The sequence below is a fragment of the Alosa pseudoharengus genome, unplaced genomic scaffold (genome assembly GCF_046254945.1).
Source record: "Alosa pseudoharengus isolate Yale_2024_CS ecotype anadromous, Long Island Sound unplaced genomic scaffold, YU_APseudo_1.1 YU_APseudo_1.1_scf_13, whole genome shotgun sequence".
NCBI lineage: Eukaryota > Metazoa > Chordata > Actinopteri > Clupeiformes > Clupeidae > Alosa > Alosa pseudoharengus.
This window is the reverse complement of record NW_027468598.1, coordinates 27,247,144-27,266,892: the sequence shown is the minus strand read 5'-3', so window position 1 is coordinate 27,266,892 and position 19,749 is coordinate 27,247,144. Positions and strand designations below refer to the sequence as shown.

Genomic DNA, 19,749 nt, shown 5'->3' with positions numbered 1-19,749 from the left:
CGGTGTAGTAAACCACATCGTCAGCGCAGTAAACCATTCACGACCAGACGGTGTCGGAAATTGGATTTTATTATCTAGTATTACAGATTAGCAATGGTAAAGGTATTGCAGAGAAGACAGTGTGAGTTGGTCAACAAACAGAAAGAAGGCTAGAAGAGGCCATAACACAAAACATATACAAATATAACAACACAGTGCAGCTGTTATCCATCCAGGTGCACCGCAGGGGGGGGGGGGGGGGGGGGGATTCTAAGGGCCACTGACAGGGGGCCCCAAACGGTGTAACTACCGAGTGCCCACCACCACGCTCCCGAGATGAGCTACCTCCAGTCATTGCTCAGGCCCACCACTCAACATCGTTAGTAAGATTAAATCTTGGTGGTAGTACTTATATACTGTACATCTTGGATACAGCTTCCGATAATACAATCGGGAGGCCCAGAGTTATTGTCTGTCATTGTCTGTCTGCCACATTTTCTAAAAGCACCCCTACATCCATCCATTTCATTCCAGAGTAATTCAGTTCTTAGATTACATTTTATGTAAAATAGACCTGTGCTCAGATTAAACTTTGACAGAGATTATCTTAACGGCTCTTTCGAGAAGGCACCCTTTAAAGGCAGAGTTCATTTTAAATTTGCAAACATTCTTGCCTTATTTTGTTCATTGATGTCCTCACAGTAAATCCTCTATGAGTTGTGATATTCCGATCTCTCCTCAAGGTGCATTCAGGTCTTCAAAACAACTATGCAGTCTTTACAGCAGGTGTGGTCAGGTTATAAATGCAGGTTTAATCTAGTCTATAATGCAGGTGTTCTCAGGTCTTGGAGCAGGTGGGGCTCCTCCTGCAGTAGAACTCCATAGAACGCTGCTTTCCCCTCAGCTCCAGCTGAGCGCAGACACTCATAGATCTCTCGCATCTTTGCCTCACTGGTGGCAGCTGCTCTGATCTCTGAATACTTCTCAGGGTGGACCAGTCCCTTGGAGAGCAGCGCATCTGCGATGGGCATCACATTACCCACCCTGGCAATGAGCTCAGCTCTGTGCCTGTCCACAAACGCTGCTGCCTCTTCAAAAATAAAAACAACAAAGGAAATAACTTACTGTGAATTTTAATTTGGCCAACTTTTGAATTCATGACCTGTGCTATATGAGTATGGATAGAGAGTTCTGTAGAAGTTACTTGAATAAATGTCTGAATATTCTACAATCATTCAATCACTTGCTTTTACCTTTTTGTGTTCACTGGACTCACCTTGAGTATTTGTTGCAATGTTCATGTCTCTCTGGACTTGGTTAAGATATACTGAAGATGCCACATTCTGACTCCTCCTCCGACCTGGAGGATTACAGTCACAATCACAGTTACTGGTTTATTACGGCCATCAAAAAGACGATCACTATTACAGTCTTAATCACAATCACTCATATATTACAGTCACAAATACAATCATCAGTCTACCACCATGGTACAATCACCAGTCTATTACAGTCACAAACGCATTCACCGGTCTATTACAGTCACAAACACAATCTATCACCAGTCTAATGCAGTCCCAAATAGAATCACCGATCTAGTACACAACCACCAACCTGAACTGAAGTATAATATTATCTCAGTGTTTAACCTTTACGCACAAACCCGTCCAACCATTTCATCACTTGTCATACAAACACACATGCACACACATGTACCTGTCCAACCTATCACACACACAAACACCTGATCAACCATTTCATCACACATACATACACACACAATTAGCTTGTTTTAAAAAAGAAAAAATCCCCAACTGCCCAACCTGTGTGTGCGTCAGAAGGCTCTGTCAGGTCTGCGTGGTTTCGAGTTCGGAGGTAGTCAGCTCCCTGCCACATGACAGCTGTCCAAACAGACTGCTTCCCTTCACTGGGTCTAAGCTCCATGTTGAAGTTCTTTGGTGGGTTCTCCAGGCACACTTCGAAGAAGGTTGGGGAGGTGTTGTAGCTGAGGGTCATCGCCGAGGGAGTGATCACCGAGGAGCAGGAGGTCCAGAGCTGGAATCTGGAACTGACCCAGAGGGAGTCATCGGGGGGTGGCTTGCAGATGCTGAGAGCACCCCGGCTCTTCCACCTCTCCTCCACCACCTGCCTGGCTGTGGAGGGCGCGGGCACCAGGAAGGCGTTGAGGATCAGTGGCTGGGGGCAGGACTGGTAAATCAGGACCTCGCAGTGGGTTTTTACTGGGATGCCCAGATTTACCACCAGCTGCCAGAGGGAGAACCGCCTCCCCAGGAGCTTGCCGTGGAAACGACTCAGCTCACACGTCTCCAGGGAAACACCACTGTCACTATCATCGCTGTGCAGGGTCCTGACTGCACCTCCCAGCACAGACGGGTCAGAACCACCCAGGCAGAGGGAGTGGGGCAGATGGACCTCTTCCAGTTCGCCTGACAGAAGCTTGATGTCCATCAGAGGACCGGCGGGTTGATACCGTAACATCTGCAGCTGGGCCCAGAACAGCTCGTCCTTGATGAAGTGGTACTGGAGGGCAACTGGACCGGCACATGCCCAGCGCAGACCAGACTCTGAGCACTCATAGCTCCCTGCAGGGGAGTTTATGTTGTACACACACAAACCGTTTTCCATGGAGATGGAAGGGGTCACCAGAGTCCAGTGTGCAGGGTCTGTGATGTGGGCACAGGAATGGCAGCTCCATCTCTCACTGCTCAGGAACACAAACACGCACACACACACACACACACATAAATGCAAGAGCACAAATACACACACATACATGCAAGAGTACACGCACACACACACACAGATATGCACATATACACACACGACGAAAGGATATCTGTCACCGGAACTGATGACTTCTTTCAGTGATGGCTACACATTTCCAAAGGTTGGTTTACAGTAATAGAAATGAAACTACAGTAACTTCCTGTATGAGCCACATTGTGTACAGTATAAGCCGCAGGACAGTGTTTTATGCAGGTTAAAAGAAACAAAACCATATTAATATCATATTATCTGCCCCCGTGTATTAACCTCACAGCTGAAGAAATTTAGCAAAATCAATGTATAAGCCACGGCTAATAGTTGGGAAATTACAATATGACCAGAGGGTAATTAATTGCTGTTTGTGTCAGATGACTGGAGCTGCAAACACACTCCAGTGTCATCAGGGGTGAAAGTAGTTTTTATTTCTTGGTGGTACTATGATATAGAGTTATAATGCCCGCGCAAAGCGCGCGCCGAAAATTTCACTTAGCCTAATTATTTATTATTTATTTGTTTGTTTATTTACTGTATTATAGTCTACTTATCAAGCATTCACTAGGACTTCACCTAGTATCACTAGATATCTTTAACCCACCTGTATCTGTTTTTGATTATGAATAAATTGCAAACACTTAATTTCAACATTTATTTATTTATTTAGCCTAGTTACTCTGCTCGCTCCCACTTCCAATCGTTTTTTTTTTATATAGGCTACTGTATATCATGAAACACGTTTCTTTGAGTCATGCCTTTTAATTTGGGAGACTGCAACATACTGTAGCGTTTCACTATCATGAACTGGTTTATTGTCACAAAGCACACAATGCAGCATATAACACAGCGGGCCGTGTCAGGCCCAGAACCGAAAGAGGCAGAACTTTCTCGAACAGTAGCCTATATTCTCCGGGGGTTCCGCCCCCCTCTCGCCAGGCTGCCAACCATGAGCGTGCCCGGGGTTATGCATAGCGCGGGCACTCACTGATTGACAGCCGGTCGCTACAATACTTCTGTCCGCTAAAACACTTTCATTATTGCTGCGCAAGATCTGGTTAAACCGTACATGCGCTGTCTGTCTCTTGTTACATTACATTACATTACATTACATTACATTACATTACATTACATTTGGCTGACGCATTTTTAACCAAAGCGACTAACAACATGGTAAACAGTTTAAGTTTTAGAGCAATTCTCAACAATATTAGGACAATTTAAAAAACATAAGAATAAGTACAGTAAGAATAAGTGCATCAGTGAGTGCTGTTTTTAACAGTTACGTGTCCGTTTAAGACGGCTGGTGAGTGCTAGGATCAGCAAGACTTGTTGTAAGTGTTGCTATGAGAGGAGATGTTCTCTAAAGAGCTGGGTCTTCAGGAGTTTTTTGAAAATGGAGAGGGATGTCCCTGCCCTTGTAGGAACTGGCAGTGTGTTCCACCAACGAGGAACAACAGATGAGAAAAGTTTGGATTGGCCTGAGCGTACCGGAGGTAGAGCTAGACGTCGTTCGTCTGAGGAGCGCAGCGGTCTGGAGGTAGCGTATGTCTGTATGAAGGCATTCAAGTAGGTGGGAGCAGAACCGGAGACTACTTTGTAGGCAAGCGTTAGAGCCTTGAATTTGATGCGGGCCGCCATAGGTAGCCAATGTAGCTGGATGAGTAGCGGGGTAACATGTGCCCTCTTGGGTTGGTTGTAGACCAGGCGCGCCGCCGCGTTCTGGATCATCTGAAGTGGTTTCACTGCGCAGGCTGGGAGACCTGTCAGGAGGGCGTTGCAGTAGTCGAGTCGTGAGATGACTATTGCCTGAACCAGAAGTTGGGTGGCATCTTGAGTTAAGTAAGACCTGATTTTCCGTATAGAGTGCGAAACGGCATGACCGGGCGACTGAGGCAACATGATCTGAGAAGTTTAGTTGGTTGTCGAGAACAACTCCTAGATTTCTTGCAGTCCTGGTAGGTGAAACAGACAGGGAGTCAAATTTGATGTTGATGTCGTGGTGTATGGTAGGTTTAGCTGGGAGGACCAGCAGTTCAGTCTTTGAGAGGTTCAGCTGGAGGTGGTGTGCCTTCATCCATGTAGCTATGTCTGAGAGGCAATCCGAGATCCGTGCTGAAACCAAGGGGTCATCAGGTGGAAAGGACAGATAGAGCTGTGTGTCGTCTGCATAGCAGTGGTATGAGAAGCCATGCGAACGGATAATCTGTCCCAAGGAGGTGGTGTAGATAGCAAAGAGAAGGGGGTCCAGTACTGAGCCCTGGGGGACCCCTCTGGTGAGATGGTGAGGTGCAGATAGCTGACCAAGCCATGATACGTTAAACGAGCGTCCTGTGAGGTAGGATTCAAACCAGGAGAGAGCAGAACCGGAGATTCCCATGTTAGCGAGTATAGAGAGAAGGATGCGGTGATTAACCGTGTCAAAGGCAGCCGATAAGTCAAGCAGAATGAGTGCTGATGACCGAGCGGTCGCCCTGGCTTCTTTTAAGGCTTCTGTTACAGCAGAGCCGTTTCGGTAGAGTGGCCGCTTTTGAACCCAGACTGATTTGGATCCAGAAGGTTGTTCTGTGAAAGGAAGTCAGAGACCTGTTTGGAGACTGCTCGTTCAATGCCTTTGGATAGGAAAGGCAGGAGTGAGACAGGGCGGTAGTTCTCGACTTGAGCAGGGTTGAGAGAAGCTTTCTTAAGTAACGGTGTTACCCGGGCCATTTTGAACGCTGTTGGAAATGTGCCGGAGGTTAGCGAGGCATTGATCACGTGTGTGATAGCTGGTGCGATGGTCGGGCTGATGGACTGAAGTAGGCTCGTAGGTATAGGGTCCAGCGAGCATGTGGTAGGACGGCTGCATGTCAGGAGTCTAGATACTTCATTCTCGGAGAGAGGCGTGAATGCTAAAAAAGATGATCTAGCAGTCCCTAGAGGTTGTAGGAGTGCGGTATCTGAGTCAGATGCGTTGAGTGGGCATGTAGAGAATTGACTGCTGATTGCCGCCACTTTGTTTGTAAAAAATGAGGCGAGGGTATCTGCAGTAAGGTTGGATGGAGGAGGAGGCATCTGAGGGTTGAGTAGCGATTTGAAGGTTGAAAAAAGCTTTCGAGTGTCTGTAGCGCTGTTGATTTTGTCATTGTAGAAAGCTGTCTTAGCAGCAGTGATGCTGGCTGAGAAGGAGGTCAGGAGTGTCTGGTTGTTTTTGAGGTCATCAGTTAGTTTGGATTTGTGCCATTTCCTCTCCGCGGCTCTGAGTTTGGTGCGCTGCGATCGGAGGGTATCATTTAGCCATGGATGAGAGTGTTTGGATCGAGCTGGCCTTGTGGTAAGAGGGCACAGCTCGTCTAGACACGAGCTCAGTGTGGAGCAGAGCGAGTCTGTGGCCTCATTAACCTCCAGAGAGGAGAAGGTGTTGAGTGGAGGTAGACCGGAGGCAACCACAGAGGAAAAGTGCGTTGGAGACAGGTTCCGGATGTTGCGGCGGAACGTGACCATCGGCTGAGGAGCCGGAGGCTGTTCTGTCTCTCCAGCGAAACACTGCACACATAAAACCAGAATAGGCTATTGAAACATCAACATATTTTTCTTTAGCCTGTATGTTTTTTTATTTATTTCGGAGACTTTCCAAGAAACGTCCGTCTGCTAAAACACTTTGGATACCAGTGCACGTTGGCGCAATTAGGCTACTGTACGCGCGCTATAGCTTGCTCGTTGTCTGTCCAGCTGCACGGGAGGTTTAGACACAATTTAGATACAGTTCAGAACGATGTATATGAAATATATTTTGGGGGAAACGTGTTGCTTCTGGTAATTTGACGTTAGCAGTTGTGTTGTCATGCTGAAAGTGCAATATTTTTCAGAGACAGTATAGTTTTCTTTCCGGTACGGCGTACCCTCTCCAAATATTTTAGTGGTACTCCGTACCGGCCAGTACCGGCTTACTTTCACCCCTGAGTGTCATTATACAGTGTAAAGGCCTATTCACACCAAGAACGATAGCTATAAATTAGGGCTGTCAAAATAACTGATTAATTTCGATTAATTAATTTGAGAAAAAATAACTGATTAAAAAAAATAACGCAGATTAATCGATTCTGTATGACCTTTGACCCCGGGCCGTTGTAGTCAGTTACCATTAGACTGTAAAAAGAAGGAGAGAGAAGAAAATGTCTAGATCATTGATTGGACTGCAATGTCTGCAACAAGGAATTTGCATATCACCGGAGTTCATCAACTCTAAAGTCGCACATCAATGCAAAGAAATAGACATTGAGGGGAGTGTTCATTTATTTTCATTGTGTCCCTTAGGTTATATCTGTGGCCTGAAATACCTTGTACTGTATATGAGAAAAAACTTCTTCCCGAAGCACTTTTGAATTTATTTCCTCAGCATATTAGGTCATATCATAGATTATTATGGCCATTATTAAAATAATAATAAAATAGTTTTTGAACTTTAATGTCATTAATGCTGATTATTCAATGATTCATTTGAATTTAAATATTTAAAATACTTTTACAGCAAATATTATATATGCGATTAATTTAGAGTATGTAATTAATTAGATTCATTTTTTTAATCGATTGACAGCCCTACTATAAATAGATATCGTTCTCGTTAATATGAATGACGACGCTCACACATAAACTATAACGATAACGACATGAAGAACGATATGGTTGGGGATCACTTTCCGAGCGATTTTCAGAACGATAAAAAGCTAATAGCCAATCAGAACCCATAGAATTTTAACCGTCACATTCATTAACACAAGGAGAGACTTTGTTTATCGTTGTTCAGTGTGAACGCTTTTAGCGTTATGGTTATATTTATCGTTATCGTTCTTGGTGTGAATAGGCCTTAAGAGTACAAGTGTGTGTGTGCGTGTGTGTGTTTATTAGAAATAAAGCAACTTGTATTTTTTATACTAAAATCTGTTGTGAGCTTCTGTGTCCTGGGCATTGGTAAAAGGTTATGGGGAAGAGTGTCTGAGCGAAAATTATCAGTTATACGGGCCGTAAGGTGGACGTGTGTGTGTGTGTGTGTGTTTGGTGTGCAGTTGTTCACCAGACTCACTTTGGAGTGTCCACAGAGAGCAGCTCCACTCCTGGATCCTGCTGGGTTTTGTCTCTGAGGTGCAGCTCTGCAGCATCTGAGGACTGTGAGCAGCTAGTGGAAGCTGGTGCTGGAGTCTCCTTTATAAAGATCCGAACATCCACTCTAGAAGACAAATTAATATTAGTGTGTTACTGCTCATATTAGTTTCTCTAATTTGTGGGATGAGTGTACACATACACAGCAATAGACCTGTGTTGTGTGTGTGTGTGTGTGTACATACAGTACACTCATCACAGGGTGCCCAAGGATTGTTGTGTATTGACACTCACAATAGTTTCTTCAGGCTACAGTTGGGATTTTTGAGGAGGTCTGAGAGGTGCTGAACTCCTGCATCATGAAACTTATTGTCACTCAGGTTCAACTCCTTCAAACTACAGGATGTCGAGCTAGCAGCTGATGCTAAAGCTTCACAGCTCTTCTCTGTCAGGGAACAACGGCACAACCTGGAAGAAACATGACACATCTGTTGAAAATTGCACTCACATATCTCTATCTATGCAACACACACACACACATACAATTCTACACCAGGTATCTAGGTATCTGTTGTATAACACTCACACTAGTTTCTCCAGTTTGCAGTGAGGATTCCTGAGCAGGTCAGATAGACGCTGAACTCCGGCATCATGGATATCATTGTCACTCAGATTCAGCCACTTCAAACTGGAGCTGGCCGGACTGACACCTAATGCTAATGTAGCACAGCTCTTCTCTGTGAGTGAACACCAATTCAACCTGTTAGAAACAAGCATGTCTGGACATTACACTCCATTACTCTCCACCTAAAGAAAGTACTTCACCCACCATGAAGCATATACACACACACACATACACACAGGTCTGTAGCAGTGTCACTCACTCTAGTTTCTCCAGTTTGCAGTGGGGATTCCTAAGGAGGTCTGAGAGATTCTGAACTCCTGCATCAAGAATATCATTCTTACCCAGGATCAGTTCCTTTAAACTACATGAGGTTGAGCTGGCAGCTAATGCTAAAGCAAGACAGCTCTTATCTGTAAGGGAACAAGCCCCAAGTCTGGGAGGAACACAATTACATGCCTGGTTATTACACTTACATATCTACACTTTCAGTTCAAAAAAATAGTCACTTAAAAAATCCAAATGTAAATATTTGAAAGAAACGAAAATGGAAAGGCAAAATTTGAAAGGAAATATTATTAAGATAATATAAGAAATATTTTATTCATCCTGACTGTCACAACAGCACGGTCCTGTGCATTTGAACAAACATATATAAAAGTAAAATAAGTAAAAAAAACCAAACATAAGCCACATCAGTCATCAGTTTAGTTTGATGGCCATTGGTAGAAATTACATTCTGTGTATCTCAGCAGGCCTTTCATTTAGGGGATGAGAGGTGTTGTTCAGGATGCTCATCAGCTTGTGAAGCATCCTCCTCTCTGCCACCACCTCCAATACAATATTATGTCCAATTGAATATCACCCCCTGTGACAGAGCTGGCTTTCTTAATAAGCCTCTTCAGTCTGTTAGCATCCTAGACTTTCATGCTGCATCCCCAGCACACCACTGCATAACAAATGGTTGCCATATTTTTTAGGATTTTATGTTTGAATCATAGTGTGTATACACACAAGCTATGCTTCATCTATCACTATGAATTCCCCGATACTTGGGTTGAGTGTCACTTGGATTGTATCTGATACTGGTGCTTAACTGATACTGGTACTGTTGTCTAAATGGTGCCTGGACCAATATTTATTTTGTTATTTATTTTTTTAGTCAATATTACATTACATTACATTACATTACATTACATTACATTACATTACATTACATTTGGCTGACACATTTTTAACCAACGCGACTAACAACATGGTAAACAGTTTAAGTTTTAATTCTTTAAAAAAGGTAGAGTACAGTTAGAATAAGTGCATCAGTGAGTGCTGTTTTTAAACAGTTGAATGTCAGTTCAAGACAGGTGGTAAGTGCTAGGATCAGCAAGACTAGTTGTAAGTAGTGCTATGTTCTCTGAAGAGCTGGGTCTTCAGGAGTTTTTTGAAAATGGAGAGGGATGTCCCTGCCCTTGTAGGAACTGGCAGTGCGTTCCACCAACAAGGAACAACAGATGAGAAAAGTTTGGAACATAGTGTGAAATATATGAAATAGCATTTCACTAGTCATTATTTGAATTACAGATAATCATAATGAAGTTGTTACAGTCGTGTGAAGTTGTTACAATCAGTTGTTACAGTCTCAATATGTTTTGCATAGCATTTGGATTGAATATAGGGTATGTAATCGGTCATATAGGGTATATCTACTAGTGTTAATTTTGTCACCTATTTTTAATTTAGTCTTAGTCTTAGTCTTGTGACGAAATGTCCTTTTTAGTCTTTGTCATATTTAGTCATTCAAATATCATTTTTGTTAATCAAGTTTTAATCGACTAAAAGTCTCGTCATTTTAGTCTAGTTTTAGTCAAAAGAAAACTAAAAGTATCTTAGTCTTAGTCAGTTTTAGTCAACACATTTTAGTCTTTTTTTTATAACAAATTATTTCTGATTACCATTTGAGTCAAATAGTGTTTCACACATCTCAATTTTCCAACAATATTGTGTGTCCACAGGGCTACTCGTCTGTTATAATTACTCATTCTGATTTTTTGTCAGTCAGTATGTTTACATGCACAGGTAAGTCGAGCTACAGTTATAGCTCGGCTGGGATTTGACCATAGACAGTAAAAGATTTGACTGGACCACTGTCATATTCGTAGAACAGTGTTTCTCAAAGTGTGGTCCGGGGATCACTGGTGGTCCGCAAGCTATCCCAAGTGGTCAGCGAGCAGACGTGGTAAAATATAATATAGATGAGTTGTTTGCAATATTGAACCAACTTGTATGTAAAAACAGTTCTGCAACACTGTCTATGTATGATATGCCAGTTTAAATCATACAGTATGAATCCACACAATAAGCAAAGTGGTTCAGTGAGTAAGCCTATTGTGTAGACTAATTATAGGCTACTGTTGAAGTAGGTCTAATCTTTTTTTTTTAGCTAGGGTTAGTTAAGTGGTCCTGAAACTGAAAAAGTTTGTTGAGAAACACTGTCGTAGGCCAAAGTATTAATGTTTTACTCCGCCTCGCTAGATGGCGATATGCGCCCAAACACAACACATTCCCCAAACAGACTCTCCATCTTAGCCATAGCTAACTTGCTAGCGAACTTTCCATATTAGCTTACTTGCTAGCAAACTTTGCATCATCAGTCTAACTAGTTAAATAGTTGACATTACATGATGAACATTTTCGTGTGGACATTCTGGGGGATGTTTATTTGTATGAGAGAAGCTTCAACTTCTGGGTATGTAGCATTGTGGCATAAAGCTTAGGTAGTTTGCTAACTCTGGCAGAAATCTCCAGTGTTCTTGTTCCATGTAGTTTCGTGTTGCAGCCACAGGGTTGCAGCAACAGCAGGTAGACTAGCCTACAGGAAAGCTGTTGCGTATGAACTCATTCGGAATATTTTGAAAACGTAACAGCTAGATATTCTGTCTTCTCATTTTGTAGACGAAAATGAAGAGAGATTTTATCTTAGTTTTTATTTCATGCAAAACATTTTAGTCTCGTCTTTTTTCGTCAACAATAATGCATCTTAAGATAGTCTTAGTCAGTGTTTCAGGACATTACTGCCGTCTCGTCATCGTCTCGTCTTAGTCATGAAAAAAAAGGTTGTTGACGAACATATTTCCTCTCGTCTCGTCTGACGAAATTAACACTAATATCTACAGCTATCGGATTTTGGCGCCCATTCCTATCCCCCACACATACCTTTTAACTATCACAGAGTGTCCCCATAGACAATATACAGTATCTCACCCTTCACAGCATTTCACATGCACAAAGACATACACACTTACATCACAGTTGGCAAATAGTTATGTATCCCTTATACATCAAATGGTGCCCCCTAGTGGTCTGCTGTGTGCTAATACTCACATTAGTTTCTCCAGTTTGCAGTGGGGACTCTTGAGGAGGTCTGAGAGGTGCTGAACTCCAGCATCATGGAGATCATTGTCACTCAGATTCAGCTCCTTCAGACTGCAAGAGACTGAGCTGGCAGCTGATGCTAAACCAGCACAGCTCTTCTCTGTGAGGGAACAACCACTCAGCCTGAGGGTAATATAATGACATCTGATTACTGCACTTATTTCAACCTATAATGCAGGTAACACAAATAATCAACCTCACACACATAATACGTAATGTACTGCATGTATACATGTTGCATTTCTTATACTGCTTGCCAAATCTCACAAGGTAAAATTTTCAAGCAAATAAGTTACGGCCCATTTTTGACCAATTTCTCAAGAAAGCACTTAGAGTAAAGATATGAACTACTTGTTTTTGGGTTTGTGTTCAACAATGCCACACAAACATCTGCACACACGCATACTGTATGCAAAGTGTCTTAAATTCACACACATTAATATGACAAATTTAAGCAATAAACCCTGAGAGTTTTACACATACACACACACGCTCATACATGAAACATGTTTCAAATACACACACATAAACTGAAGTTCACCTATAATGAACCAAATGTGGTCTAAGGGTTACCTCAAACACAAAATGTACACATACTCAAACACCTATACACACACCTACACACACATGCACACACTCACACTAGCTTTTCCCATTTACAGTGGGGATTCCTGAGGAGGTCTGATAGATGCTGAACTCCTGCATCATGAAGCTCATTGCTTCCTAAGTTCAGCTCTTTCAAACTGCAGAAGGCTGAGCTGGCAGCTGATGCTAAATGAGCACAACTCTTCTCTGTTAATGAACAATTCCCCAACCTGGGAAAACATAATGACATATCTCATTATTAGTCATACCACTGCCAGTGAAACATATGGACATAAACAAAACACCTCTTGTGTGTGATGTGTCATGTCAGAGGGTATTGGTGTCATATTTTTCACATTTGCAGTAAGTATATAAGTACAGTATAAGTATAGTATATATACTCTTTTGATCCCGTGAGGGAAATTTGGTCTCTGCATTTATCCCAATCCGTGAATTAGTGAAACACACACAGCACACAGTGTACACACAGTGAGGTGAAGCACACACTAATCCTGGCGCAGTGAGCTGCCTGCATCAACAGCGGCGCTCGGGGAGCAGTGAGGGGTTAGGTGCCTTGCTCAAGGGCACTTCAGCCGTGCCTACTGGAAGGGGTTCGAGCCGGCAACCCTCCGGTTACAGGTCCGAAGTGCTAACCAGTAGGCCACGGCTGCCCCCAGTAGTATCCTTATTTACAAGAGCCTGAAACAACTTGATGTCCGATGTGGTGGAATGTGAGAATTTATACAGGGTTTTCAAGGTCAGTTAAGTTAGCAAACTAATTGAGCAATGATGGCAGTAAGTCAGCACCAGGTCCATGTGGACAGCAACTGAGTGATCTACTGTAGGCTATGCTATCACATCATTACACACACTTGCTGATAACTGTGATTATTATACGGCTCTTCATAATGCTAGTAGAACGCTCCTTTGACTTGAATGGGACTTGAATGGGATTTCCCATTTGTTTGATTCAAGTTCATTGTGTGTTGCGGACTATTTGTTTCTCAGCAAAAGCCATGACGCGGACTTATTTTCCGATAATGACCAGCGTTCTATACATTATTCCTTACGTATGGGGGACTCTGTGTCAAATTACAATGAGTCAGAATATGGGGGGCCTGCTGCCAACTCAGGGTGACCCCACAGAGATAATGACACTGTCAATCATCTATTATTGTGTAAATTACTATATCCTTCATTTCACACTCAGACGTTTTTGTGTAATAACACTCACACTAGAGTTTCCAGGTTGCAGTAGGGGTTCTTTAGAAGGTCTGAGATATGCTGAATTCCTGCATCATGAAGTTCATTGTGACTCAGGTTCAGTTCCTTCAAACTGCAGGGGGTGGACCTTCTAGCTGATGCTAATGCAGCACAGCTCTTCTCTGTGAGGAAACAACGAAACAGCCTGGGCGAAACATAATGATTCCCAAATGACCAATTACATATTATGCTGATAGATTCCATGATGCATATTTACATGGCCACACTAACATATAAACACACAATTATGAATAATTGAAATAAATGAAAAGGAGGTATACATTTAAGACAGTGGTTGTGTGAAAATGGAGAGTAGGATAAAGATCCCTAACCCAGTTTATGCTAAGACACGGGCTCAAGATTTGGCACACTACCGCTGAAGAGGATGACATCATGTGCTTTTGAATTAGCTATTGTCCTCTTGCCCGGATTCCTGGCCTGCGTAGCCTAGCGACCCACTACTTGCCCTATGACAACTCCTAATCTCTATGGACAATTCATTCCCTACACTGGGCTATTTCAATTTTCTGACACTAAATAGGATTTATGCATTATCATACTGGTTATGTAACCATCCTACCTCCTTGTAACATATACCTCAGGTGGCTTTAAACATCATACACCTGACTAATCTATTAATTTATCATGTATACAGACCTTACTGCCCTGTAACTGACTCTAGGTAGATGGGTCAGGCCCTTGACTCGTGGTTCTGCTCAATGTTTCTTCCTATATGTATCTCCAGTTTTTAATCGCCCCTGTTACTCATGGGCTCTCCCTGAATGTGAAAACACTGTGAAACACCATAATACATGTGTAATGTTTTGGCGCTCTATAAGTGAAATTAAATTAAAATTGAATTAGCTATTGTCCACGTCGGATGGTAAACATGAGGGGGGTCTTAATTGTGATGTTTCTATGGATGTCAGTGGAAAGGGTACCCCCACAGAACACTCACACTAGTTTCTGCAGTTTGCAGTGGTGATTGTTGAGGAGGTCTGAAAAATACTGAACTCCTGCATCACTGATGTTATTTTCACTCAGGCTCAGGTACTTCAAAGAGCAAGAACTTGTGCTGGCAGCTGATGCTAATGCAGCACAGCTCTTTTCTGTGAGGGAGCAGCGCTCCAGCCTAGGAGAAACAATTGAGCATTTCATTAATACATTCATATTTGCCTATACGATACACACACACACACACACACACACACACACACACACACACACACACACCAAATTATACTATACAGTTCACCAATCTAACACTCACACTAGTTTCTCCAGTTTGCAGTGGGGATTAATGATGAGGTCTGAGAGATACTGAGCTCCTACATCATGAAGTTGATTGCCACTCAGGAAAAGCTCCTTCAAACTCCAGGAGGTTAAGCTGGCTGCTGATGCTAAAGCAGCACAGATTTTCCCTGTGAGGGAACAACTCATCAGCCTGGGAGAAACAAAATCACATGACTGATTATTTATTATGATTGTGGCTAAAGCCTGAAAAGAGCCCTATGAGCTGGTATTATAGTAACAAAAAGAAATACACAACACACATAGACTTAGCACTGACTCCCAACCAACTATTTTCATTTGTAGTTCCCCGATGGTGAACCAACTTACAAAGTGCTACCAGAACAGGGGCATCCCTCTCTACCTTCAAATAGCTCTTAAAGGTCCAACTCTTCTGACCTAACAATTTTATCAACCCAACACACCTAAAATGCACCGATCATTCACTTCCCTTTCCTCCCTCTCTCCACTTACACTTTACCTATATCTCCTTCGACAACACTTTAAACTTCTGCCTTCTCATAGACTAATAGTACTACTATAGAAGTATTTATTGTTGTTAATTGATTAATTGTTACATAGGTCTCCTCTGCAATGTAGTTTGAATGTTATTTATCATCAATCAATCAATCAATCAATCAATCAACCAATCAATCAATCAATAAAATCATCAATCTAGGACAGTTTGAGTAAAACAAAATCATCATTCAAGGAAAACAAGTGTATTTGAAACACTGGAGAAACCTACCACTCAAAGATTAAACCTCACTCCCAATAGACCTCTGAAGTTTGCCTACGAAAAAGAACCAAAACGGCCATCTTTGCCCATATAAGGAGATCCGTTTAGCAAAAATCTAAGTGTGCCGCCTTCACGGAGATCACAGTATCCACTCGAAGGCAGAGGACAAAAGTGTGTTCAGGAAATCGTCTGCATTTCAGACTTTTTCTTCCCCGCGAGAGTTTAACAGGTGCGATAATTCAAAATCCCCATGTTATTTTCCCATAGGAAAAATCGGCAGATACCGGATGTCAAAGATGGTAGCTTTTTTGTAGGCGAACTTCAAAGGTCTATCCGGGTCACAGCACCAATGTAACTTGCGTTGTGCAACATTACCTCTACATAAACAGCCAACATACACAGCCAAGATATACACCTTCTACCAGTATTGTACTTACATAACTGATGTGGATGCTGCGACCACTGGCAGTAGCTTCTTAAGAACTTCATCTGGACTGAGGAGCTCAGTCAGATCTTCCTCTGGGGTCTTTATATACTTCTGCAGGTCAAACTTATCCAGCTGCTCTTCTGACATCTTAAACTCAAATTTCCTAATCTTCCATTCTCCTGGTAAAAGCATGACTACTGAAAGACTCTCTGAGCTCCTGTCAGTGTACTCCACTACAGCATGGTTATTCAGCTCATTCAGACAATAGAACAGATTAATCCTTCTGTATGAGTTGTTCTGATCTCTGATCTTCTGTTTGATGTACTGGACTGTTTGCTCTGAGCTCTGTGATTCGCTTCTTGTCAGTAGATGAAGGTGCCTTAAGAAATTCTGATTGGACTCCAGTGAGAGGCCCAGAAGGAAGCGGAGGAAAAGGTCCAGGTGTCCGTTCTCACTCTGTAAGGCCAGATCCACTGCAGCCTTGTGTAAGTCATGAAGTGTTGTAGCTCTGAACAGAGTACAGAGCTGAGAGGTTTGCTGTTGGTCAGGCATGTTTCCTTCTCGGTTGTTGAAGCACAGGAACACATATAAAGCAGCAAGAAACTCCTGAATGCTCAGATGCACAAAGCTGAACACCTTAACCTGGTTAAGCCCAGCCTCTTCTTTGAAGATCTGAGTACATACTCCTGAGTACACTGATGCTTCTGTGATGTCAATACCACACTCTCTTAGGTCTTCCTCATAGAAGATCAGATTGCCCTTCTCCAGCTGTTGGAAAGCCAATTTCCCTAGTTTCAAAATCATTTCATCATCTCTTTCTTTTCTGTCTGTGTACTTGTCCTTTTTTATGCTAGTCTGAATGACCAGGAAGTGTGTGTACACTTGTGTGAGAGTCCGTGGTATTTCTACTTTCTCTGATTCAACTGATGTTCTCTCTACAACAGTGGATGAAATCCAGCAGAAGATTGGAATGTGGCACATGATATAGAGGCTCCTGGATGACTTCAGGTGTGCGATGGTTCTGTTAGCCAGGTTCTCATCTCGGATTCTTTTGCTGAAGTACTCTTCTTTCTGTAGGTTATTGAATCCTCTTATTTCTGTTACCTGGTCCACATACTCATGAGGGATCTGATTGGCTGCCGCTGGTCGGGTTGTGATCCACAGGAGAGCACAGGGAAGCAGATTCCCCATGATGAGGTTGGTCATCAGCACGTCCACTGATGCCGGCTCTGTCACATCACTGCACGTTGGGTTGGAGTGGAAATCTAGAGGAAGTCGACACTCATCCAGACCATCAAAGATGAACATGATTCTGTGTCTTGAATTGGTGAAGATTTCTTGAGATTGTATTTCTGGGAAAAAGATCTGAACAAGATCCCTCAGGCACATTTCCTTCTCCTTCATCAGGTTCAGCTCCCGGAAAGGAAGAGGAAATATGAAGTGGACATCTTGATTTGTTTTTCCTTCAGCCCAGTCCAAAATAAACTTCTGCACAGAGACTGTTTTTCCAATCCCAGCCACTCCCTTTGTCAGCACCATTCTGATGGGTCTGTGTTGTCTGTGTGTGGATTTAAAGATGTCTCTGATGTATCTGAATGGTGCAGTCCACCTTTTACTCCGGTTGTCTCCTTCCAATAAGGGCTTAAAGATATCACTGCATTTGATTGGTCTGCCTTGTGCTCTTTCTATCTGGGATGCTCTCTCTATGTGCCTGACCTCATGTTCATCATTGACCTCTCCTCCTCCCCCCTCTGTGATATAGAGCTCTGTGTATGTCTCATGAAGGAGTTTGGTTTCTCCCTGATGAGGTATTCCCTCAACCAAATGCTGAAACTTCATCTTCAGTGTGGATCTGAGCCATGCATTCTTTGGTGTCCATCTGGATCTACAACAGAATCACACACAGACGCCTCACTATCTGCTATCACTAGAGGGTGCTACACACACACATGCTCCTTGGGGGTGCTGAGGCTCATGACACTCATGATGACCCACCACCATAATGGAGGTAATTTCTCTGATAAACATACAGTAACATATTATGTAAACAAATTGTGAACACTCAAAGAGTGGGTATATAAATGTCTATAAACACTGACAGACATCAAGATTGACTGAAAGTGGAGTTTGTTACAGATCACACACTGACACATTGATAGTGCACACAATTTGCAAAACATACACATGAGTATGAGCAGTACAAGGCGTGCCTGTGGCAAACAAATTATCCTTGTTGTTTGTTAATGCCAACCTGATCATTCTCCTCTGTGTGGAGTTGTCCTGCATCTGCATTGTATTCTCAGTTGTTAAATATCATAATCTCAGTTGTTATTAGTACATAATCTCCATATTCAAGTATAAATACAAGCACTTGTCAAAGAGTAGGCTCTGCCTCTGCTAGAAGAACCATACGTATACACTGTACAGTAAAGCTCCATGAGCTAATTTCACATGTCTCTCAGTGTTTTATGTCAGAAAGCTGAAATTGTCATATCAGGTGGCAACACCATGCGGCGGTCATATCATCTACCACTATACGGTACATTTAGGTGTGTCTTTTTGTCTTTGGCACATAAGTAATATTATATCATTCCTGACCTTAATAAAGACTGACCTGTAAGAGTCACATGAGGACATACTCCTTTGGGAGACTCCACCCTTCTTCTCTTTCTGATCTGGATCAGAGTCCATTATGTCTAAAAAAACACTCTCTCTCTCACACACACACACACACACACACACATAGGCATACACTGACATAAAAGGTGCAATGTTTTTCTTTTGAAAACTGTACTTGTCCCATCCAGGCAAAAGTGAGAGGTGTAATTACAATTCTCATGTAGTGCTCATTTGGCCAACACATGCAATCACCACATTAAACGGCACCTTTTGAGGTAAGACAAAAATGTCAACAATCAGAATTGTAGAAGCAATAAATGTGTGGTTGATGATTATGCAAATGTGAATGAAAAATGAGAAAAGGGTGAATTCAATCATAAAATGTGTCACAGCAAATTGTCTATTGTAGACAATATAACTTGCTACTTCCTAGTTTAGCTGATTGCACTTGATTCATTATCCATGACATACAGTAACCGAGAACTTTGCAGTGACAAACTTTTTTGCTTACCTGGTGGGATTTGCACCTGTGTGTAGATGTCTGTAGATGCCTTACTGCTTAGGGGCCAGACTAGGAGTCTACTTTCTTACTAGCTGATTCTCTCTACCGCTTGTTGAACAAGCAGAATAGGGACTGGGTTGCCAGCTGTTGCCAAATTGCTCAGCAGGTTGACTGGGAGCTAACTTCCCCAAGCTAAGTACAACGGTTTATTGTGTTGTGTAATAGAGGAAGGTCTTTATTTGGATTGACAGTCAAGGACATCCATATCGTACAAGCCTATTTTCTCATTTAATAAGAAACTTTACAGGAAATTAATCAAAAGCTATGAACCAGTTCACAGAACGAAAACAAAAAACATAAACTTTTGATGTTTTGCTAGGAACAGAAACGAAACCAGAAACTTTTTTTATGTTCCAGCCGGAACAGAATCAGCA

The 19,749-nt window shown here is 42.5% G+C and overlaps 1 protein-coding gene across 5 annotated transcripts; it reads right to left on the bottom strand.

The window, feature by feature from the left end:
• Positions 1-231: 231 nt before the first annotated feature.
• Positions 232-19,469, bottom strand: LOC143121972 (NACHT, LRR and PYD domains-containing protein 1-like). 5 transcript variants are annotated; one of them, XM_076282710.1, is made up of 15 exons: positions 19,325-19,469; positions 18,809-19,080; positions 16,205-18,079; positions 15,009-15,182; positions 14,697-14,870; positions 13,710-13,883; positions 12,532-12,705; positions 11,840-12,013; positions 8,724-8,897; positions 8,426-8,599; positions 8,134-8,307; positions 7,823-7,966; positions 1,803-2,701; positions 1,256-1,339; positions 232-1,069 (listed from the first exon to the last, which is right to left on the bottom strand). In XM_076282710.1, exons 2-15 carry the CDS (start codon positions 18,952-18,954, stop codon positions 801-803), a joined length of 4,809 nt encoding a protein of 1,602 aa, XP_076138825.1. In that variant the 5' UTR covers positions 18,955-19,080; positions 19,325-19,469; the 3' UTR covers positions 232-800. The 5 variants fall into 5 exon arrangements, with proteins under 5 accessions (XP_076138825.1, XP_076138827.1, XP_076138826.1 ...); XM_076282712.1 differs by having other exon boundaries at positions 18,809-18,947; XM_076282711.1 differs by lacking the exon at positions 19,325-19,469 and having other exon boundaries at positions 18,809-18,947; positions 19,025-19,318.
• Positions 19,470-19,749: the final 280 nt, after the last annotated feature.

What these genes read in the sequence shown, in the direction of transcription:
- LOC143121972 (XM_076282710.1), bottom strand. Translation starts at nt 18,954, where the DNA reads ATGTCAGTGTATGCCTATGTGTGTGTGTGTGTGTGTGTGTGTGAGAGA. An exon ending in TGCAAACTGGAGAAACTAGT is followed by an intron (nt 14,871 to 15,008) that starts GTGAGTGTTAGA and finishes TGTTTCTCCTAG; the next exon opens with GCTGGAGCGCTGCTCCCTCA. An exon ending in TGCAAACTGGAGAAACTAGT is followed by an intron (nt 8,308 to 8,425) that starts GTGAGTGTTATA and finishes TGTTTCTTCCAG; the next exon opens with GTTGTGCCGTTGTTCCCTGA.